Here is a 16,431-nt window from a genome sequence, read left to right on the forward strand (position 1 = left end):
GATACCTTTTTGCAACGTTTTGGACTAATAACTATATTGTGAGGTGTTCAGAATACACTGTAAATTAGTGGAAATGCTTGTTATTGAATGTTATTGAGGTTAATAATAGCCTAGGAGTGAAAATAAGCCCAAAAACTTGATTTTTAAACTTTTTATGTTTTTTTCAAAAAAAATCCGAATCCAATACCTTAAATCCGAACCGAGACCTTTCGTCAAGTGTTTTGCGAGACAAATCCGAACCTCAAAAATAACGAAAATCCGGATCCAAAACACAAAACACGAGACCTCAAAAGTCGCCGGTGCACATCCCTATATTTAAGGCAGTGAGGACTGAGCCTCATTGCCGGTTATAGCGTCCTGTTTACAGTACTGCTGCCTGCTTGTTCTCTCTGTGCTTGGTGTTAACCTGTGATAGACTTCTCGTGTATGACCCTCGCTTGTTCCTGGACCTTGAACCTACGCTTCTGACCCTGACCATTTGCCTGAAAACCGGAGATTCTGCTCCTCCGCCAGTGCCCCTGACCTTTCGCCTGTCCCTGGATTCCGAACCTGTGCTTGTGACCTCTGACCTTGGTTTACTCTGCCGGAACCCCACGCTGCTGTCCGCCAATTACTCCATCCCTGGGTTTTCCTTAGCCGGTATACGATTCTCTACCCTCTGTCAGCCTGCGGCCAAGTCTGTCCCCATCACTAGGGGCTCCAGCGAACACCAGGCTTTCGGAGTAGACTCCGAGTTTTATTGTGCTGGCTAGGGAGTTCCTAACAGAATCTTAATGCAAGCTCTTTCTATATACAGCTGCTGGGATTTTAGGTTTTGTGGTCCTTTCAAGTCATTTTATTTTTTCCCCCTCCCAAGATATAAAGCCATTTCGAATTGCAACAAAAATGTTTTTCGTTTTTTTATTTTGCAAGTCCCTTGCTAAAAGGGCCACATGATTTTCGTGAGTTAAAAGTTTACAGATGAAACGGGGCCGGGTGTACTTGTAATGCGGACAGAGGGGATGGAGTCAACATCTGTTGTTCTAAAAATTAGAACCAGTTTTGATCCCTTCAGTCATCTGGGAATGCTGGCAAGAGGGTGATGTCAATTATGCAGCAAGTTGGCCGCAGGCTTTAAAAGAGCGATTCAGCAGAAGTTGTGTGCTACATACCGCAGACAGTTCTGGTTTCTTACTGATATCCCAGGTATACCAGGTACCCCATTCTTGCCAACTTTTCCTCGTTGGCTTCAGGGAGATCCCGGGGGAGGTGGGCGTGCGAGGGCAGGGCTTGACGAATTGCATCATTTTGGCGAAGATGACGTGATATTTGCATCATTGAGCCCCACCCTGACACTTATCTAGAACCGTACATTCCGGGAGAGTAGGCAACTATGCGTTAAGGAAAGGCAGCTAATGAATCTCTAGAGACTGAAGTGTCTTTTACATTTCTGTCTCCATTACTGAAGTCATGTTGTCTTACCTGTCAGTCTTTGATTAAATCTTGGTCTCCATGAAAATGGCCACCTCCATAGGCATTAATACATGGACATAGGACACAATTACTGAACTGTGTCATCATGCCATAGATTGGGAAGCCAACCACGTCTTGTACTGGCTCAGCATCAGGGAGAATGCCAGAATCTTCAGAGAGTGAGGGAGATCACCCCTATTTTAGGGAGTCTCCCTGACATTCAGGGAGAGTTGGCAAGTATGGGGTACCCCAGTGAGAAACATAACAGCCTGATGTAGCTTTCGCCATTATGGCTGTGTCTGTGTATTAATTTGTCTTCATCTTTCGTGATATACAGTTCATGAGGGTCGTAGGAACGAAAAATTTTCATGGGTGGGGCGGGGGCAAAAGGCTACAGACTACTATAGGGCTTAGAGCCCCTTTATCTTGCGTTCGGTATCTCGTTTCACAGCAGTAACAGTGACTGGAGATGTACAAAGACTCCCAGTCCTATGTTCATTGTTATCAGTCTTTCAGGGGTTGTCTAAAAATTTATTTATACATTATTAAATAAATATTATTATTAATATTAACTACCAATTAGTACAATAGGTGTTAGAGAGATATATAAATTCAATGATTCATTTTAAAAATGTACATTTTTCATCGTCATTAGCCTAGTTTTTATTCAGATTTTGCTGACAGCCTAATTCGATTGGGAGTATTTTTAAATCTATAGTCACTGCCTCATTGGTTATGGTCTGTGCTATAAAGTTAAATTGTTTATTTCTGGACGCAAATTCAGGATAAAAGTGAAGTAAATAGTTGTTCATCATCAATACCTGTATTGATGATGAACCAATTTTTTAAATGTTTAATGTTTTTTAAATGTTTATGAACGGAACACTTAGAGTTTTTTAAATAAACAAATCAATCAATCTGTATTAAATCTATGCCAAAGTAATGTATATTAAAGAACATTTAGTAGTTATACTAAAATAATATATCATTCAAAAACGTTTCACCAGTTTAGAACAGATACCAGGGGCTAGATTTACAAAACTGCGGGTTTGCAAAAGTGGAGCTGTTGCCTATAGCAACCAATCAGATTCTAGCTGTCATTTTGTAGAATGCAGTAAATAAATGACAGCTGGAATCTGATTGGTTGGTATAAGCAACATCTCCACTTTTCCAAACCCGCAGTTTAGTAAATATACCCCCATATCTTCAGAAAGTAGCATGAAGGCTTTTGTGTAGAAGTTCATGGGGGAAGGGAGGAAACACAGTGTTTGCCCACCCAACAGAAATCAGAAGGGGGGGGCAACTGCCCCCTTTGCAAGACTCTTTAATGTAAGACTAGGCCTGACTGGTTGGCTGTATGAGCCATGTTATTAAAAACAAAATCTTATTAAGTAAACCTGAAAAATAGATTGAGCTCTTATAATATAAGGAAATATTTAGAAAATAAACTGACAACACTGATAAATGAGGAACATTTCCATGACTTACTGGTGTAATTTAAGCACATTTTGCACCCACGAAATGTTACGATTATATTCATCTAAAGCTGGAATGAAATATTTAACATCTTGTTAATTGAACCCGCCACCATTGACCTAGTTAATAACACTCCCAGATGAATCGCACAGTTTTAAATAAAAACGGATCTTCATTCCTACCACTTATAATTCATTCTTTTCTGCTTTGAACAAGTTTCCAATTTTTGTCTTTAAATATTGAAGTTGTAGATATATTAAATAAATAAATATATATATATATATGTCACTGACTATAAGAGATGACAAATTCAGATCGCTCATGTTTGTTACTGGACGCACCGCACGAAATGCAGGTTAAAAGTAAAGTGAATAGTTGTTCATCATCAATGCAGGTTATTTATTGAATGTTTATGAACGAAGCACTTATGGCTAGATTTACTAAACTACGGGTTTGAAAAAGTGGAGATGTTGACTATAGTAACCAATCAGATTGTAGTTATCATTTATTTAGTACATTTTACAAAATGACAGCTAGAATCTAATTGGTTGCTACCGGCAACATCTCCACTTTTTCAAACCCGCAGTTTGGTATATATACCCTGTAGAGTTTTTCAAATAAACAAATCAATCAATCTGTCTTAAATCTATACTAAGGCAATCTATATTAAAGTAACATTTTGTACTAAGACAATTTATCATTTAAAAAAGTTTCACAAGTTTAGAACAGATAAAATGACTTCAGAAAGTAGCAAGAAGGCTCTGGTGTAGAAGTTCATGGGGGGAAGGGGTAGCAAAACACTGTCTTTGCACCTCCAGCAAAAATCACGAGGGGGCAATTGCCCCCCTGGTTCCTACACCCCTGATCACTATCAGTCAGCACTTACACCTGTACTACATACTTACCTACTTTCTTCAGCTCTCTTCCGGGAGCCAGCCAGTGGAGGTGGGCGTGAGGGGGCGGGGCGGCCAAAAGTGCAGCATTTTGGCCCCGCCCCCTGTGCCGTCATGACAAATTGCGTCAAATGCCGCGATTCACCGGGAATCGCGGCGTTTGGGATCTAATTCTGCCCACTTCACTAGGAAGTGGGGCACTTCCTAGTGAAGTGGGCAGAATTCGGGAGATTGCCACACTCACACGGGAGTCCGGGAGACTCTCGCAAAATGCGGGAGTCTCCCGGACATTCCGGGAGAGTTGGCAAGTATGCTGTACTGTAGCTGGTGCCTACTTGTGCCCTCTGCAACCTCTGGGCACCTTCAGGCTCCCCCAGACTATTCATATCCCTGAGACCTAGGATGGAAGCATAGAAAAGGGGACCTACGCATGTAAGTTTGGAAACAGGCGGATAATGGACCATCTTGAATGCGTCAGTACAGTTAAACATAGTTGTTCTAACCATGAGCGTTAGACCATCTCTCAATAATATCCACTCTTTAGTCAACACCTCCTGCACACGCTCGTCAGTTGAAGCAGTACACTGATGGTGTTACCTAAGAGCTGACACTTTATGTTTTGGGGACGATCACTCTCACTGTGTGATTATACAACAGCTGTCTCTCCTGATCTCCATCAGGACTCTGGGTCCGTTTTCCCCGTCTCCCCCTGAGCATGGTGATCAGACTTACATGACGATTCCAATTTGTCTCACTTATGGGACTGGGGTGTCTACTCGCAGCTTTACCCACAGCGTGAGTCAATATAAGTTTCAATATCTGTCTCAGCAGTAAATGCAGTCATGGGGGTATATTTACTAAACTGCGGGTTTGAAAAAGTTGGAGATGTTGCCTACAGCAACCAATCATATTCTAGTTAGCATTTATTTAGTACATTCTACAAAATGACAACTAGAATCTAATTGGTTGCTATAGGCAACATCTCTACTTTTTCAAACCCACAGTTTAGTAAATATACCCCATGGTCTTCTCTTGGCTTTCGTCCCCCTCTTTGGAATTCTGCCTACCGTACCTCTTGATGGCACTTGGAGTGTCGACTCTCCACTCAACATGTACCTTCATTTGGCTGCAAGGTCGGGGCTACCTAAAAGTCTTGGACTTTACTCGGGCACTGCCCAATTAACTACTCGGGTCTCACTAACGGAGAGGTAGTTGTTCTAGTCAAGTCTAATCGGACTGGTGCACATTTCTCCAACAGCATTTGGCCAAAAGTATTTCTTGCAAAACTTTCCCTTTCACTTTTTCACCAAATGTCCTTTGTAGAAGAATTCCACCCAATTCATTTTAGATGGAATCTATTAAGTTTTGATAAAATACAGAGATTTACTTAGTTACTTTCCCTTTGATGTTGCAGTTCCCCCCAAAGGCTCCAACAGTGCAATGATGCTCCCCTCTCCATTATCCCTGCTTCAAAGAGGCAGCTGAGTTGTCAATGCTCCTCCCACATAAACTTCCAATTATTGCGACTATGAAGTCTATAGGATAGAAGTAGTGACCACACTTTGGAGAAGCTCACCTCTGTAGCAGAGTGTTGGCTGATCACTGGAGCCTTCCTAGAGACCTCTAACTAAGTTTTGGGTGCAGTTATCATTAAGTTTGTCTTTTCTGATAGAATTTTAGACACATGTAATTCTCTACAAGGTTTGTCTATAGATCCCTGGACATTTCTCATGCCATGTTCATTTTAATAGATTTAGATACTGACATTAACCATTCATAATAGAACAGATATTCTGTCCAGTATTTTTTTTTTTATAAAGTTACATCTTCTGCTAAAAGTACAGAAAGCAGAGAACTCATTAAAAGTGAGTGTGACTGTCGAGATCTGAACACGCCTCGGGGAGTTTTCTCGTCTTTGCTACCCATAATCCCTTGCCTCTTTGCTGGCACTTATAACTTGTGTTATAACCACTTTCCTCCCGCCATCTCTATATACTGCATTATGCTGTATAGTCGGATATTGGGCTGTACATATTACAAGCAAGATATCCGGGGGTACAATACGTTTCGTATTTTCCTGTTTTGTCACTGAAATGTGCTGGTTAAAGTTGAAGTCCTGGGTTTTTCTTAAGTACGTGTTTTTTGGGCGTATCATTTGCACCAGCTACAGAGCAGGTGTAGGTGCTGATAGTGATAACTGACCCTGCATAGGCTTTGTTTTAAAAACTACACGTATGCGTGCCACTAGATAGCACAGAACAGCAATATGCAAGTATTATAGACTATATAAAGCATTGTAATTACAGTAAGAATTAAGAGCATTCTGAAGTATGTATTTATTGTTAAAAATATGAAAAAAAATAAAATTTCTTGTACAAATGTTTATAGTAATAATTATAGTTTTAATAGTTGTTCATTTGTTTTATAAAATGTGCATATCCTGCTCTCTGTTCTGAGTGTCTATATACAGCAACATTTAGGTAGAGCGTCATTATACCCGGATTCAATTGGAAATGCATATTGAGATTCGCTTGCATTTGATACGGTCAGAAACGTGCTCGTTTTTTAAACCCAAGTTCTGTGCAGGTTAAGTCCGAATATGAATCGGACCCGAGGTGTATGACGGAGGATAGGTTTCAGATCTGAAAGTAGGCGTATCAATCTGGTTGGAGGAGAATGTCCAATGTCCGCCCCCTCTCCCCGAGAGGGGAACGCCCCTCCCTTTTCAAATATACCACGGCCCAATCGTTTTCAAACATACCAGCTGCCCTTTTTGGCTTGAGGTCAGCGTGACCCTTTACAGTGTAATTATACCTAAAAATTATTTTTGTAAATGTAATAGCAGAGTGTTATAAAAGCTCTATTATAAAAATATTTCGACATAAAGATATAATAAAACTGGAACCGTACAGTGCAATAAGAGTATTTTCATTTTGCGATTTTATTTGTTTTTTTTTGTAGGATGTCTACAAAATGTACAAACACTTGTGCCAGCTTTTGTTCTAGGTTCTAATTAAACTACTGTATTTACATGAACAAGTTTGTGGTAGAAAATAAGAAAATTGCATCTAGTGTTGATTGAATATCATAGTTTTAATTCAATAAGCGGAATGGGTAATTCGGTGTTCTCATATTTATCACCAAAATCTATATTGGTATATCTTGTTGATCACTTAAAGGTTTGGGTTTTATTCCTTAATTACCTAATGCATTTCAATGGGCCCATTTCCCGGATTTCCCACTACCTTGTCCCAGGCTTGGATTTACATTTTTTTCTTCTAGGCCCACCATTTGTTCAGTGTCGCTCCATATTGTCCTCCCCACCCCGTTCATTATAGGTTTCCTTGGTTCCTACTCACAGCATTCCAATGATATAAAATACTGCGAATACGTGGAAATGATTCGGCCCAAACGGAGGCCATGGTTAAGTGTTTATAATATGTAAATAATAATAATTTTTTTATCAATTCCTTGAACCTTAAACCACAAAAATGACCCAGATACAGAATCTTCTAATGTCATATTGATGTACAATAATTATCTTGTGTATTGCTGTGTACAGTACAGCGCAGTAATTCATGTACACAATTCTCTACATACGGTATATAGCGCTGCATGTATTTGCTCAAATAAAACAAAGTTTTCTAAAGTTAATATTTCATTTTATGATACAGACGTGATTTTTCATGGACAGTTCAACATGTATAGACCATAGATGCCTACTCTCCCGAATGTCTGGTAGAGTTCTGGATTATTGGGAGTCCTCAATAACTCAGGGGAGCCAGCTAAGCTCCCAAATGTGCGCTCTCCAGCTTGCAATGTGGGCAGGGACATGCTGTGATGGCCGCCAGTGGCCGAAGTGGAAATTTAGAAGTGGCAGCATGGATAAATGTAACGGGAATATAAGTGAATGGAATTTACCATTTAAAGCAGTAGGAGAAGTGGCGGTATGACATACCACCCTATACCCCCACTTCCACCACTGTGTTATATATATATATATATATATATATATATATATATATATATATACTGTAAGTATATCATCATCATCATCATCTATTTATTTATATAGCACCACAAATTTCGCAGCGCTGTACAGAGAACTTATTCACATCAGTCCCTGCCCCATTGGAGCTTACAATCTAAATCCCCTAACACACACACACAGACCGAGAGAGACTAAGGGCAATTTAGTAGCAGCCAATTAACCTACCAGTATGTTTTTGGAGTGTGGGAGGAAACCGGAGCACCCAGAGGAAACCCACGCAAACACAAGGAGAACATACAAACTCCACACAGATAAGGCCATGGTCGGGAATCTAACTCATGACCCCAGAGCTGTGAGGCGTCATGAAGGGCCTTGCTCCACCCACTTGATGATGTGAATCACCAAGTCCCGCTCATCTCTTCTTTTCACCCTGGCCTCCGCATTTCCCAGAGGACAGATATAAAAATCCTGTATGGTGTAGACCGGCGGTTCCCAAAGGGTATGCTGTGGCTCCCAGGGGTGCCACGGCGCTGTCACAGGGGTGCCGCGGGCCAGCCATAGAGAAAAGAAACAACACTGCTGCGTGACAGAGGAGGATGCTGGGTCCCGCAGCCGTGCTGATTGGTAAGTTTTTGTGTTGTTTGTTTTTTCTATGGCTGGCGCGCGGCAGAGGGGGCAGAGTGAGGGGGAGCGTGACAGAGGGCAGAGGAGGGGGACAGTGTGAGAGAGGAGGGGGACAGTATGAGAGAGGGCAGAGGAGGAGGACAGCGTGAGAGAGGGCAGAGGAGGAGGACAGCGTGAGAGAGGGCAGAGGAGGGGGACAGCGTGACAGAAGAGGGGGACAGCAAGAGAGAGGGCAGAGGAGGGGGACAGAGGGCAGAGTAGGGGGACAGCGTGAGAGAGGGCAGAGGAGGGGGGACAGCGTGACAGAGGGCAGAGGAGGGGGACAGCAAGAGAGAGGGCAGAGGAGGGGGACAGCGTAACAGCTGAGGGGGACAGCGTGACAGAGGGCAGAGGAGGGGGACAGCGTGACAGAGGGCAGAGGAGGGGGACAGCGTGACAGAGGAGGGAAACAGCGTGACAGGGCATAGGAGGGGACAGCGTGAGAGGGGGCAGCGTGAGAGGGCAGAGGGGGCAGCGTTAGAGGGCAGAGGGGACAGCGTGAGAGAGGGCAGAGGGGGCAGCGTGAGAGATGGCAGAGGGGGTAGCATGAGACAGGGCAGAGTGTCTGGATGTAGAGGGGGCAGAGTGTCTGGATGCAGAGGGGGCAGAGTGTCTGGATGCAGAGGGGGCAGAGTGTCTGAATGCAGAGGGGGCAGAGTGCCTGGATGCAGAGGGCCCATTTTTGCATACAACTAAATAAGTATTTCTGTCCTGACCTAAATACTTATTACAATTTTTTGATCCAACTACTTCTAAAACAGGACTGCTCAGTAATTATTTTGGAGGGATGCCTTGAAAAAATTATGGAGACTCTAAGGGTGCCGCGAACTGCAAAAATTTGGGAACCACTGGTGTAGACTGTTGTAGAAAGATAATACATTGAAGTAAATTACTAATTGTCTTTGTGTTTTTGCCCTAATTTTACTTGAAGTTTAGGGTGTTTTTATACATTACCCATTATACTATTCCCAGATTTTGTACTACTTTTTCCTGATCCATTAAAAAACATAAAATTGGCATTTGACTGTAAGCAGAATATATATTATAGAAGTTAATACCCTACAAAGCCCTTTTGTCCTGATTGAACACACGGAGTTCAGTATCGGTGCCCGGTGAAGCGGCTCTTTCTATTACAATGTCTAATGGATAGGCAAAGAGAGAACCGTGACCTACATTGTACCCACTCGATCAATAATGGGCAAGGAGCTGTTGTACATGTCAATATTGATCCCATTAATGGCATAATAGAAAATAAAACCACGCAGAACGGAAGATTAATGCTGGAATGTGGTTACGTAGCACTTTAATCTATGCTGTGTCCGCACATTAAATACTGGACTTCTCCTTTTAAATGCATTTTATTTCAGGGTTTTTTTCTGAGGTTACCTGACAATTTTGCCTCTGTCAGCTCATAATTATGTCTCACGTTTTATTACAGATTTAAAAATTGGGAGATCAGTTATATTTATTCACTGGGAAAAGTCACCCAGACGTCACCCAAGGTGTTCAAGGAAGTTTAAGAAGCCAAATATTTTTTTAAGACTTAAGTTAATCAATTATTATGGAATATGAAGGACATAACGAATGAAAAAATAGTTTTTTTTGTTTTTTTATTTGATTTGAGTGTCTTTTTTTTATCAATTTGTCTTTATTTGTATTAGCTCTTTTTTTGTGGTTATGTAAAAAGATAAAAATATTAAAAGCAAATTTTTTTTTTGTTTCTACAAATATCTGGGTTGTAAAATTCATGCGGAGAATTTGAAACAAAACTTTTGTTTTTTTCAACCCAAATTGACTTTAAGGGGTATATTTACTAAACTGCGGGTTTGAAAAAGTGGAGATGTTGGCTATAGCAACCAATCAGATTCTAGCAGTCATTTTGTAGAATGTACTAAATAACTAATAACTAGAATCTGATTGGTTGCTATAGGCAACATCTCCACTTTTTCACACCCGCAGTTTAGCAAATATACACCTAAGTGTGTTTTTATCAATTCATTCTATAAAATCAAAAAGTCACACATTACAACACATTCAGTAAAATTAAAAATGAATTTTTTAGAACTTTTTTTAAACAATTTTTTTTTATAACCTCTAATAAATTATTTCAGATTTGAGCTTCCGACCAAAATCACAATTTCCCCTCTTTAGTTCTGGGAATGGACACTTACCTGCACCTAAACTCTTTATCTGCCCCAATGCTAGTAAATGCCCTCTACTGTCTACCCCTGAAGGGCCAAATGTAGGATTTGTAGGGGGGGTTTCCACACCATGCATGGGGGCGTCGCTATAATATTAGACAGTGCTTGGCTACTCTCCAACTCTTCCTATCCCCATAATATACATGGGCAATGCTACGTGCACTACTGTTAGGTGCACGCAGCTCTCCCTTTTCAAGCAGAGCCATGTGAAGTGGGGGCAGGGTTAAGCCACCTCAATTATACAGTGCCCCAGGCATGGAGGGGGTTTCTAGGCAATAGGAAACCCCCCTCGGTTTGCCTATGCCCTGCTTACCATGGGTGCTTATTGTATGTTTGCCCATTTGTACTTAGTCCCCAGTATAAAGGTGAATGCGCAGCTTGTGTGACATTTTCTGTACATTGCTATAATTTTTCCAATTCTCCGTCCTTACCACTAACTAGCTGTGCGTGTATACAATGGCATTTTCTGATTCTACTAATAGCCTCATTCAATACTGAACAGCGTGATATATGTCATTTTGTAATTTTTCTGCGTAATTTTCTTCACCTTTCAGCCTTTATATCACATTATAAGAATTAACAGCAATAATGTGTGCAGCAATCAATGGTAGTTATCAAGACATTGTCATTGCTCAATTATTATTGATAATACAAACGTATTTTATTCGTGAAAATACCCTGTTTGTCTTTTCTGCTGCATAATCAAATTCTAGATTCATTTTTGTTTTTACTTTGAATTTATATATGTATTTATTTTTTTTGTAGGGTACAAAACTTTGCTGAAGGGCATCTCAGGGAAATTCGGCTGCGGCGAGCTTGTGGCGATAATGGGCCCTTCGGGGGCTGGGAAGTCGACGCTCATGAACATTCTCGCTGGATATAGGTGAGTCTGTGACGTCGCACTTTATTACACTCGTCAGTGAGTTTATTAAATGAGAGTATACAAGATATATGAGTATACAAATATATAAACACACAGGGCCTGAGTCATTAAGGAGAGCAAAGCATAAAAAAGGAGTAACTTTGCACCTGGGCAAAACCATGTTGCATTGAAGGGGGAGGTACATTTAAAATTTGGGGATAGATTTATAGTTGGGGTAGGACTTGTCCTAGACCAATTTTAAATTTCATTGTAAAAATAAAGCTATCAAGTATTTGTGTGATAGATACAAAACAGCCAGTATTTAATTTCTGTGCAAAATAATAAAATAATTTGCCCCCCTTGTATTGTAACATGGTTTGTCCCGGAGAACATTTACTTCTTTTTTTGCCTTACTTTCCTTAATGACTCAGGCCCACAGAGCGCAGCCTTGTTGGAATTAAAGCACTGTGCAGCCCCAAGCATCGCCATCTATAATTCACCGGTTCTTCATAATTCAGTTAGCTGACAGGTGCCTTGTATATAATAAATTCATCTGAGGGCAGATAAAACAGTTCACCTGCTGCAGTGACGCTGGTAAAATTATTGACAGCAGGTCGAAGATTAATATCATAATAGGATATTGTTATAAGTGATAAAGACATCTCAGCCTTCAGATTACTTTCACTTATTGGTTTATACATACACGCATGCGACTTTTACTAAGCATTTATTTTTTCTTTATCATTTTTTTGCTATGATTTGTATACGTCTTTATATCTTTAGTAGGCGTTGATGATTTTTGTGACACTTGGATATTTTAAAACAACAATGGACGCCATAAAGACGAACCGATGCCTTTAGTTAAAGTGGCAGGAGGACAATATATTAAAGTCATTTAAAGGTGGAAGCCCCTTGGAAGATCATTTAGATTAGAAATGATGATGTGCCCGGGGGCTCTGTCTCAGCAGTCTGCAGCCAGTGGTTCTTCAGCTGCTGGAGAACTACAAGTCCCAGCGGGCACTGCCAGTGATATCAGCTTCCTTCATACCGTGTACTCCATCATTTTATTCCAGAGAGACCGGCATGAAGGGAGAGATCCTGATTAATGGGCAGGCCCGAGATCTGCGGACGTTTCGCAAAGTGTCCTGTTATATCATGCAAGACGATATGCTGCTTCCCCACCTCACCGTCCAGGAGGCTATGATGGTAAGTCTGAGAACTACAAGTCCCAGCATGCCCTATATAGACTAATATGGTACATACTGATACATATCTTGTACCCTAGGTCTCTGCCCATCTAAAGCTACAAGAGAAAGACGAAGGCCGGAGGGAAATGGTGAGTGGCTTATAAAGTATATAGCAGGCTGATAATGTATATAGTTCTAGAATGTGACGATTGTGTTTCCTGTTTCTCTTTAATAGTATTTAATTCATACTTGCCAACTCTCCCGGAATGTCCGGGAGACTCCCGCATTTCGGGTGGGTCTCACGGACTCCCAGGAGTGTATGGCAATCACCCGCATCTGCCCACTTCCTAGTGAAGTGGACAGAATTAGGGCCAAAATGCAGCGATTCTCTGGGAATCGCGGCATTTGGTCCCGTCCCTCCTGTAAAATGATGCGTTTGCGTCATTACGACACGGGGAGCGTGTCCAAATTGACGACATTTTCGGAGCCCCGCCCCCGCACGCTCACCTCCCCCCGATAGGCTCCCGGACGCCAACTACAAAAAGTTGGCAAGTATGATTTAATTAATTGAGCCAATCCTCCCACGAGGATAAGAACTATTAGGCAACACAAACTTAGAGGCTCTTTAACTTGACTCACTCTGACCACGCTCAGCGCTCCACACTTTGCAATAACTGATGGCGGGAAGGAGCGAATGTGGTCGTAAATCTCCTGCACTATACTTGCCTACATTTTCTCACTCCAAGGGGCAAGTGCTGGTGGAGTGGTTCTCGTCATAATAGCCCGACCCTCTGTTGCTCAATGCAGCGATTATCAAGTAGCGGGACCTTGATGGCGAGATTCGCAGTGAATCACGTAATCACGCCCCCCACGCACTTCCCTAGAAGATTCGGCTGAACCCTGAAGGGTGGTCGGTCTATTCTCTGGAATTTACAAGTCTCCCGAACATTCCAGGAGAGTACGCGAGTTCCTGCACTCATTCCTGCAGTTATACAGCGCAACGACAAATGCCCCCTTCTCCACTCGACGTGTCAATCGCAGTGCTCCTTAATTCATTATACAGTGAGTGTCCAGTATTTAGTGCGCGGGATGAGGGACGGGGCAACTGTACAAGCAAACGAGCGGAATGTCTCTGTTATTTGGGTCTTTTAAATGCTATTGAGAAAATTACAAAACATGGGGACATGCAGAGCTTTCTGTTTTGCTCAAGTGCGCCAATTTGTCCATCTCGCATCTACATAGGCGCCCACCCACACTGCGGATTTAGGCATTGCCCCAAGAAAACAGTCCACCTACTCTTGTGGGATTGTGGATCGGAACAGGAAAAGCGAATAGTGGAAGGAGTGAAAATGTCACTTTAAAGTAGAGATGGTCACTGACCCCTGTGTTTTGGTTTTGTATTCGGTTTTGGATCTGGATTACCTTCATGTTTTGGTTTTGGTTTTGCAAAACCGCCCTTGCGTGTTTTGGTTTTGGTTTTGTTTGGTTTTGTTTTGCTATTTTTGAAAAAAATACAATTTTTTTGGTCTAAAATAACCTAATTTAGTGCTCCACCAGTTTCTTAGATAAGTGAGGTAATTCTAAAGCTAATAAATTATGAAAAAACAGTTTAATCCCTGGTAGGCCGTCCTTAATGCGAACACTTGTCTGCAAATTATACAGTCAAACCTGGTTGTCTACCTCCTCCATCTTTGATTATTGACAATGTAGCAATCGTATTTGTGTGTATATTACACCCTACACTTGTAGTTGAATATTAAAAAAGCAGCCTGCACAGACTGTGGAGCTAGAAAGTAAAATTAAATGGACCACGGTACTTTAGTGACTATCTAAGCCCCCCCGCCCTCCACTTGTAGTTGAATATAAAAAAAGCAGCCTGCATAGACTGTAGAACTAGAAATTTTAATATACAAAGATATGGACAAAGGCAGTTTGGTATCTGTCTGCATCAGACCCCCCCCCCCCCCCCCATCCACAGGTAGTGAAATAGAAAAAAAAGCAGCCTGCATAGACTGTAGAACTAGAAATTTGAATATACAAAGAAATGGACAAAGGCAGTTTGGTATCTGTCTGCATCAGACCCCCCCCCCCATCCGCGTGTAGTAAAATAGAAAAAAAAGCAGCCTGCATAGACTGTAGAACTAGAAATTCGAATATACAAAGAAATGGACAAAGGCAGTTTGGTATCTGTCTGCATCAGATCCCCTCTCCACTAGGAATAAAATAGAAAACTATTCAGCCGTTATATAATCTAGAATATAAATAGAAATTGAGAAAGGCAATTTGGTATCTGTCTGCATCATAATCATCAACATCTTTATTAGCGCCCTCGTCACCTCCACAAATCTCCCCCTCATCCTCTTCTATTTCCAAAGTGGCATCCTCAATTTGTGTATCACCGGCTACACTCGGACTGTTCAGGTACACATCAGCAGAACTGCTGAAAGGGCCCTTCTATATGGGTACACTAACAGAATGCTCACGATTAGACATACCACTGTTGGATGGACTCTCCACAGGGATCGGTGTCATTTCTGATTCAGAGCAAACATTATCCTCCAATGCCTTACTGTTATCTTGCAGCTCGGCTTTGACACGTAACAGTAGTTGTGCACCACTTGTAGGCTCGGTAACATTTTTGGATCTGCCACTAATAGCCAAAGGTGAAGGCCTCATTCTCTCTTTGCCACTGCGTGTGTAGAATGGCATGTTGGCAATTTTTTCTTTATCGGCACTTAACTTTTGCTCAGTTACACTTCTTTTTCACTTCAACACAGTAAATTTTTTTTGTTTTTTGTTTTTTGCACTGATTTGAAAACACTCTGTTGTTTGACATCGCCTTGGCCAGATGACGTACTGGGAACACTAACATCAGGACTGGTAACAGAATCTGGTTGCTCATTCTGATCATATGTGGACTGCTTTGAATCCATTCTGAGCGCAAAGCACTTGTAGTGGTAAAAATTATTTGGTAAGATACTGCTGACAGATATGACTTTTGACAGCCAGAAATATTTATGCACAATTATGGGGGACACCCCAAAAGCACTGAAGAGTGCTAAAAATTAGTTGGTAGATACTGCTGACAGTTATGACTTTTGACAGCCAGAAATATTTATGCACAATTATGGGGGACACCCCCAAAAGCACTGGGGAGTGCCAAATATTAAAAAATAATAATAAACCTCTATCCTCCTCTCTGCACTAGCGATTTTGGTTAGAGCAATTGCAAGAAGAATATTGTATTCTCTGTCCCTGCTCTAATCAGCCTGTGACTACACCCTGCTCTCTCCCTCTGTCAAATGGCGATGGATTGCTGTGGAGGCGTGTATTTATAATGTTGAAGTATCGCGAGAACCGAGCCCCGAGATCCGACGACGTCACAATGACGTTCGGCCTCGATTTGGATTCGGAGTGGGCAGGAGAGTACCGAGCTCGGATAGGCAAGGTTCGGGTGGGTTCGGTTCTCGGGGAACCGGACCCGCCCATCTCTGCTTTAAAGTCCCTCTGCACTGGTGCTCTAAGATGGTCTCTGGAGCCGTTTATCTCATTATAATAGTCTCGCTTCACAGGAGGAAATATATTTTCTGAACAGCGTCATTGTGCCTACTTTATACGTTGCCGGTAATGCCGTTATTCTGCCCAACTCCTTCCCTGGCTTCGCAAATGTCTGCTCCTCAGCAAGCGCTATCGTCTCGCTCCCTAA

At 41.8% G+C, this 16,431-nt stretch overlaps 1 protein-coding gene across 1 annotated transcript in view; it reads left to right on the forward strand.

The window, feature by feature from the left end:
- The window catches only part of ABCG1 (ATP binding cassette subfamily G member 1), a 77,248-nt gene that overhangs the window by 44,515 nt on the left and 16,302 nt on the right, over positions 1-16,431 (forward strand). Inside the window, exons 3-5 of the mRNA XM_075197300.1 lie at positions 11,442-11,559; positions 12,612-12,744; positions 12,824-12,874. Of these exons, the coding sequence (XP_075053401.1) occupies positions 11,442-11,559; positions 12,612-12,744; positions 12,824-12,874 (302 nt within the window). The remainder of the gene's footprint in view (positions 1-11,441; positions 11,560-12,611; positions 12,745-12,823; positions 12,875-16,431) is intronic.

This window comes from Mixophyes fleayi, chromosome 2, assembly GCF_038048845.1.
Source record: "Mixophyes fleayi isolate aMixFle1 chromosome 2, aMixFle1.hap1, whole genome shotgun sequence".
NCBI classification, from domain to species: domain Eukaryota; kingdom Metazoa; phylum Chordata; class Amphibia; order Anura; family Limnodynastidae; genus Mixophyes; species Mixophyes fleayi.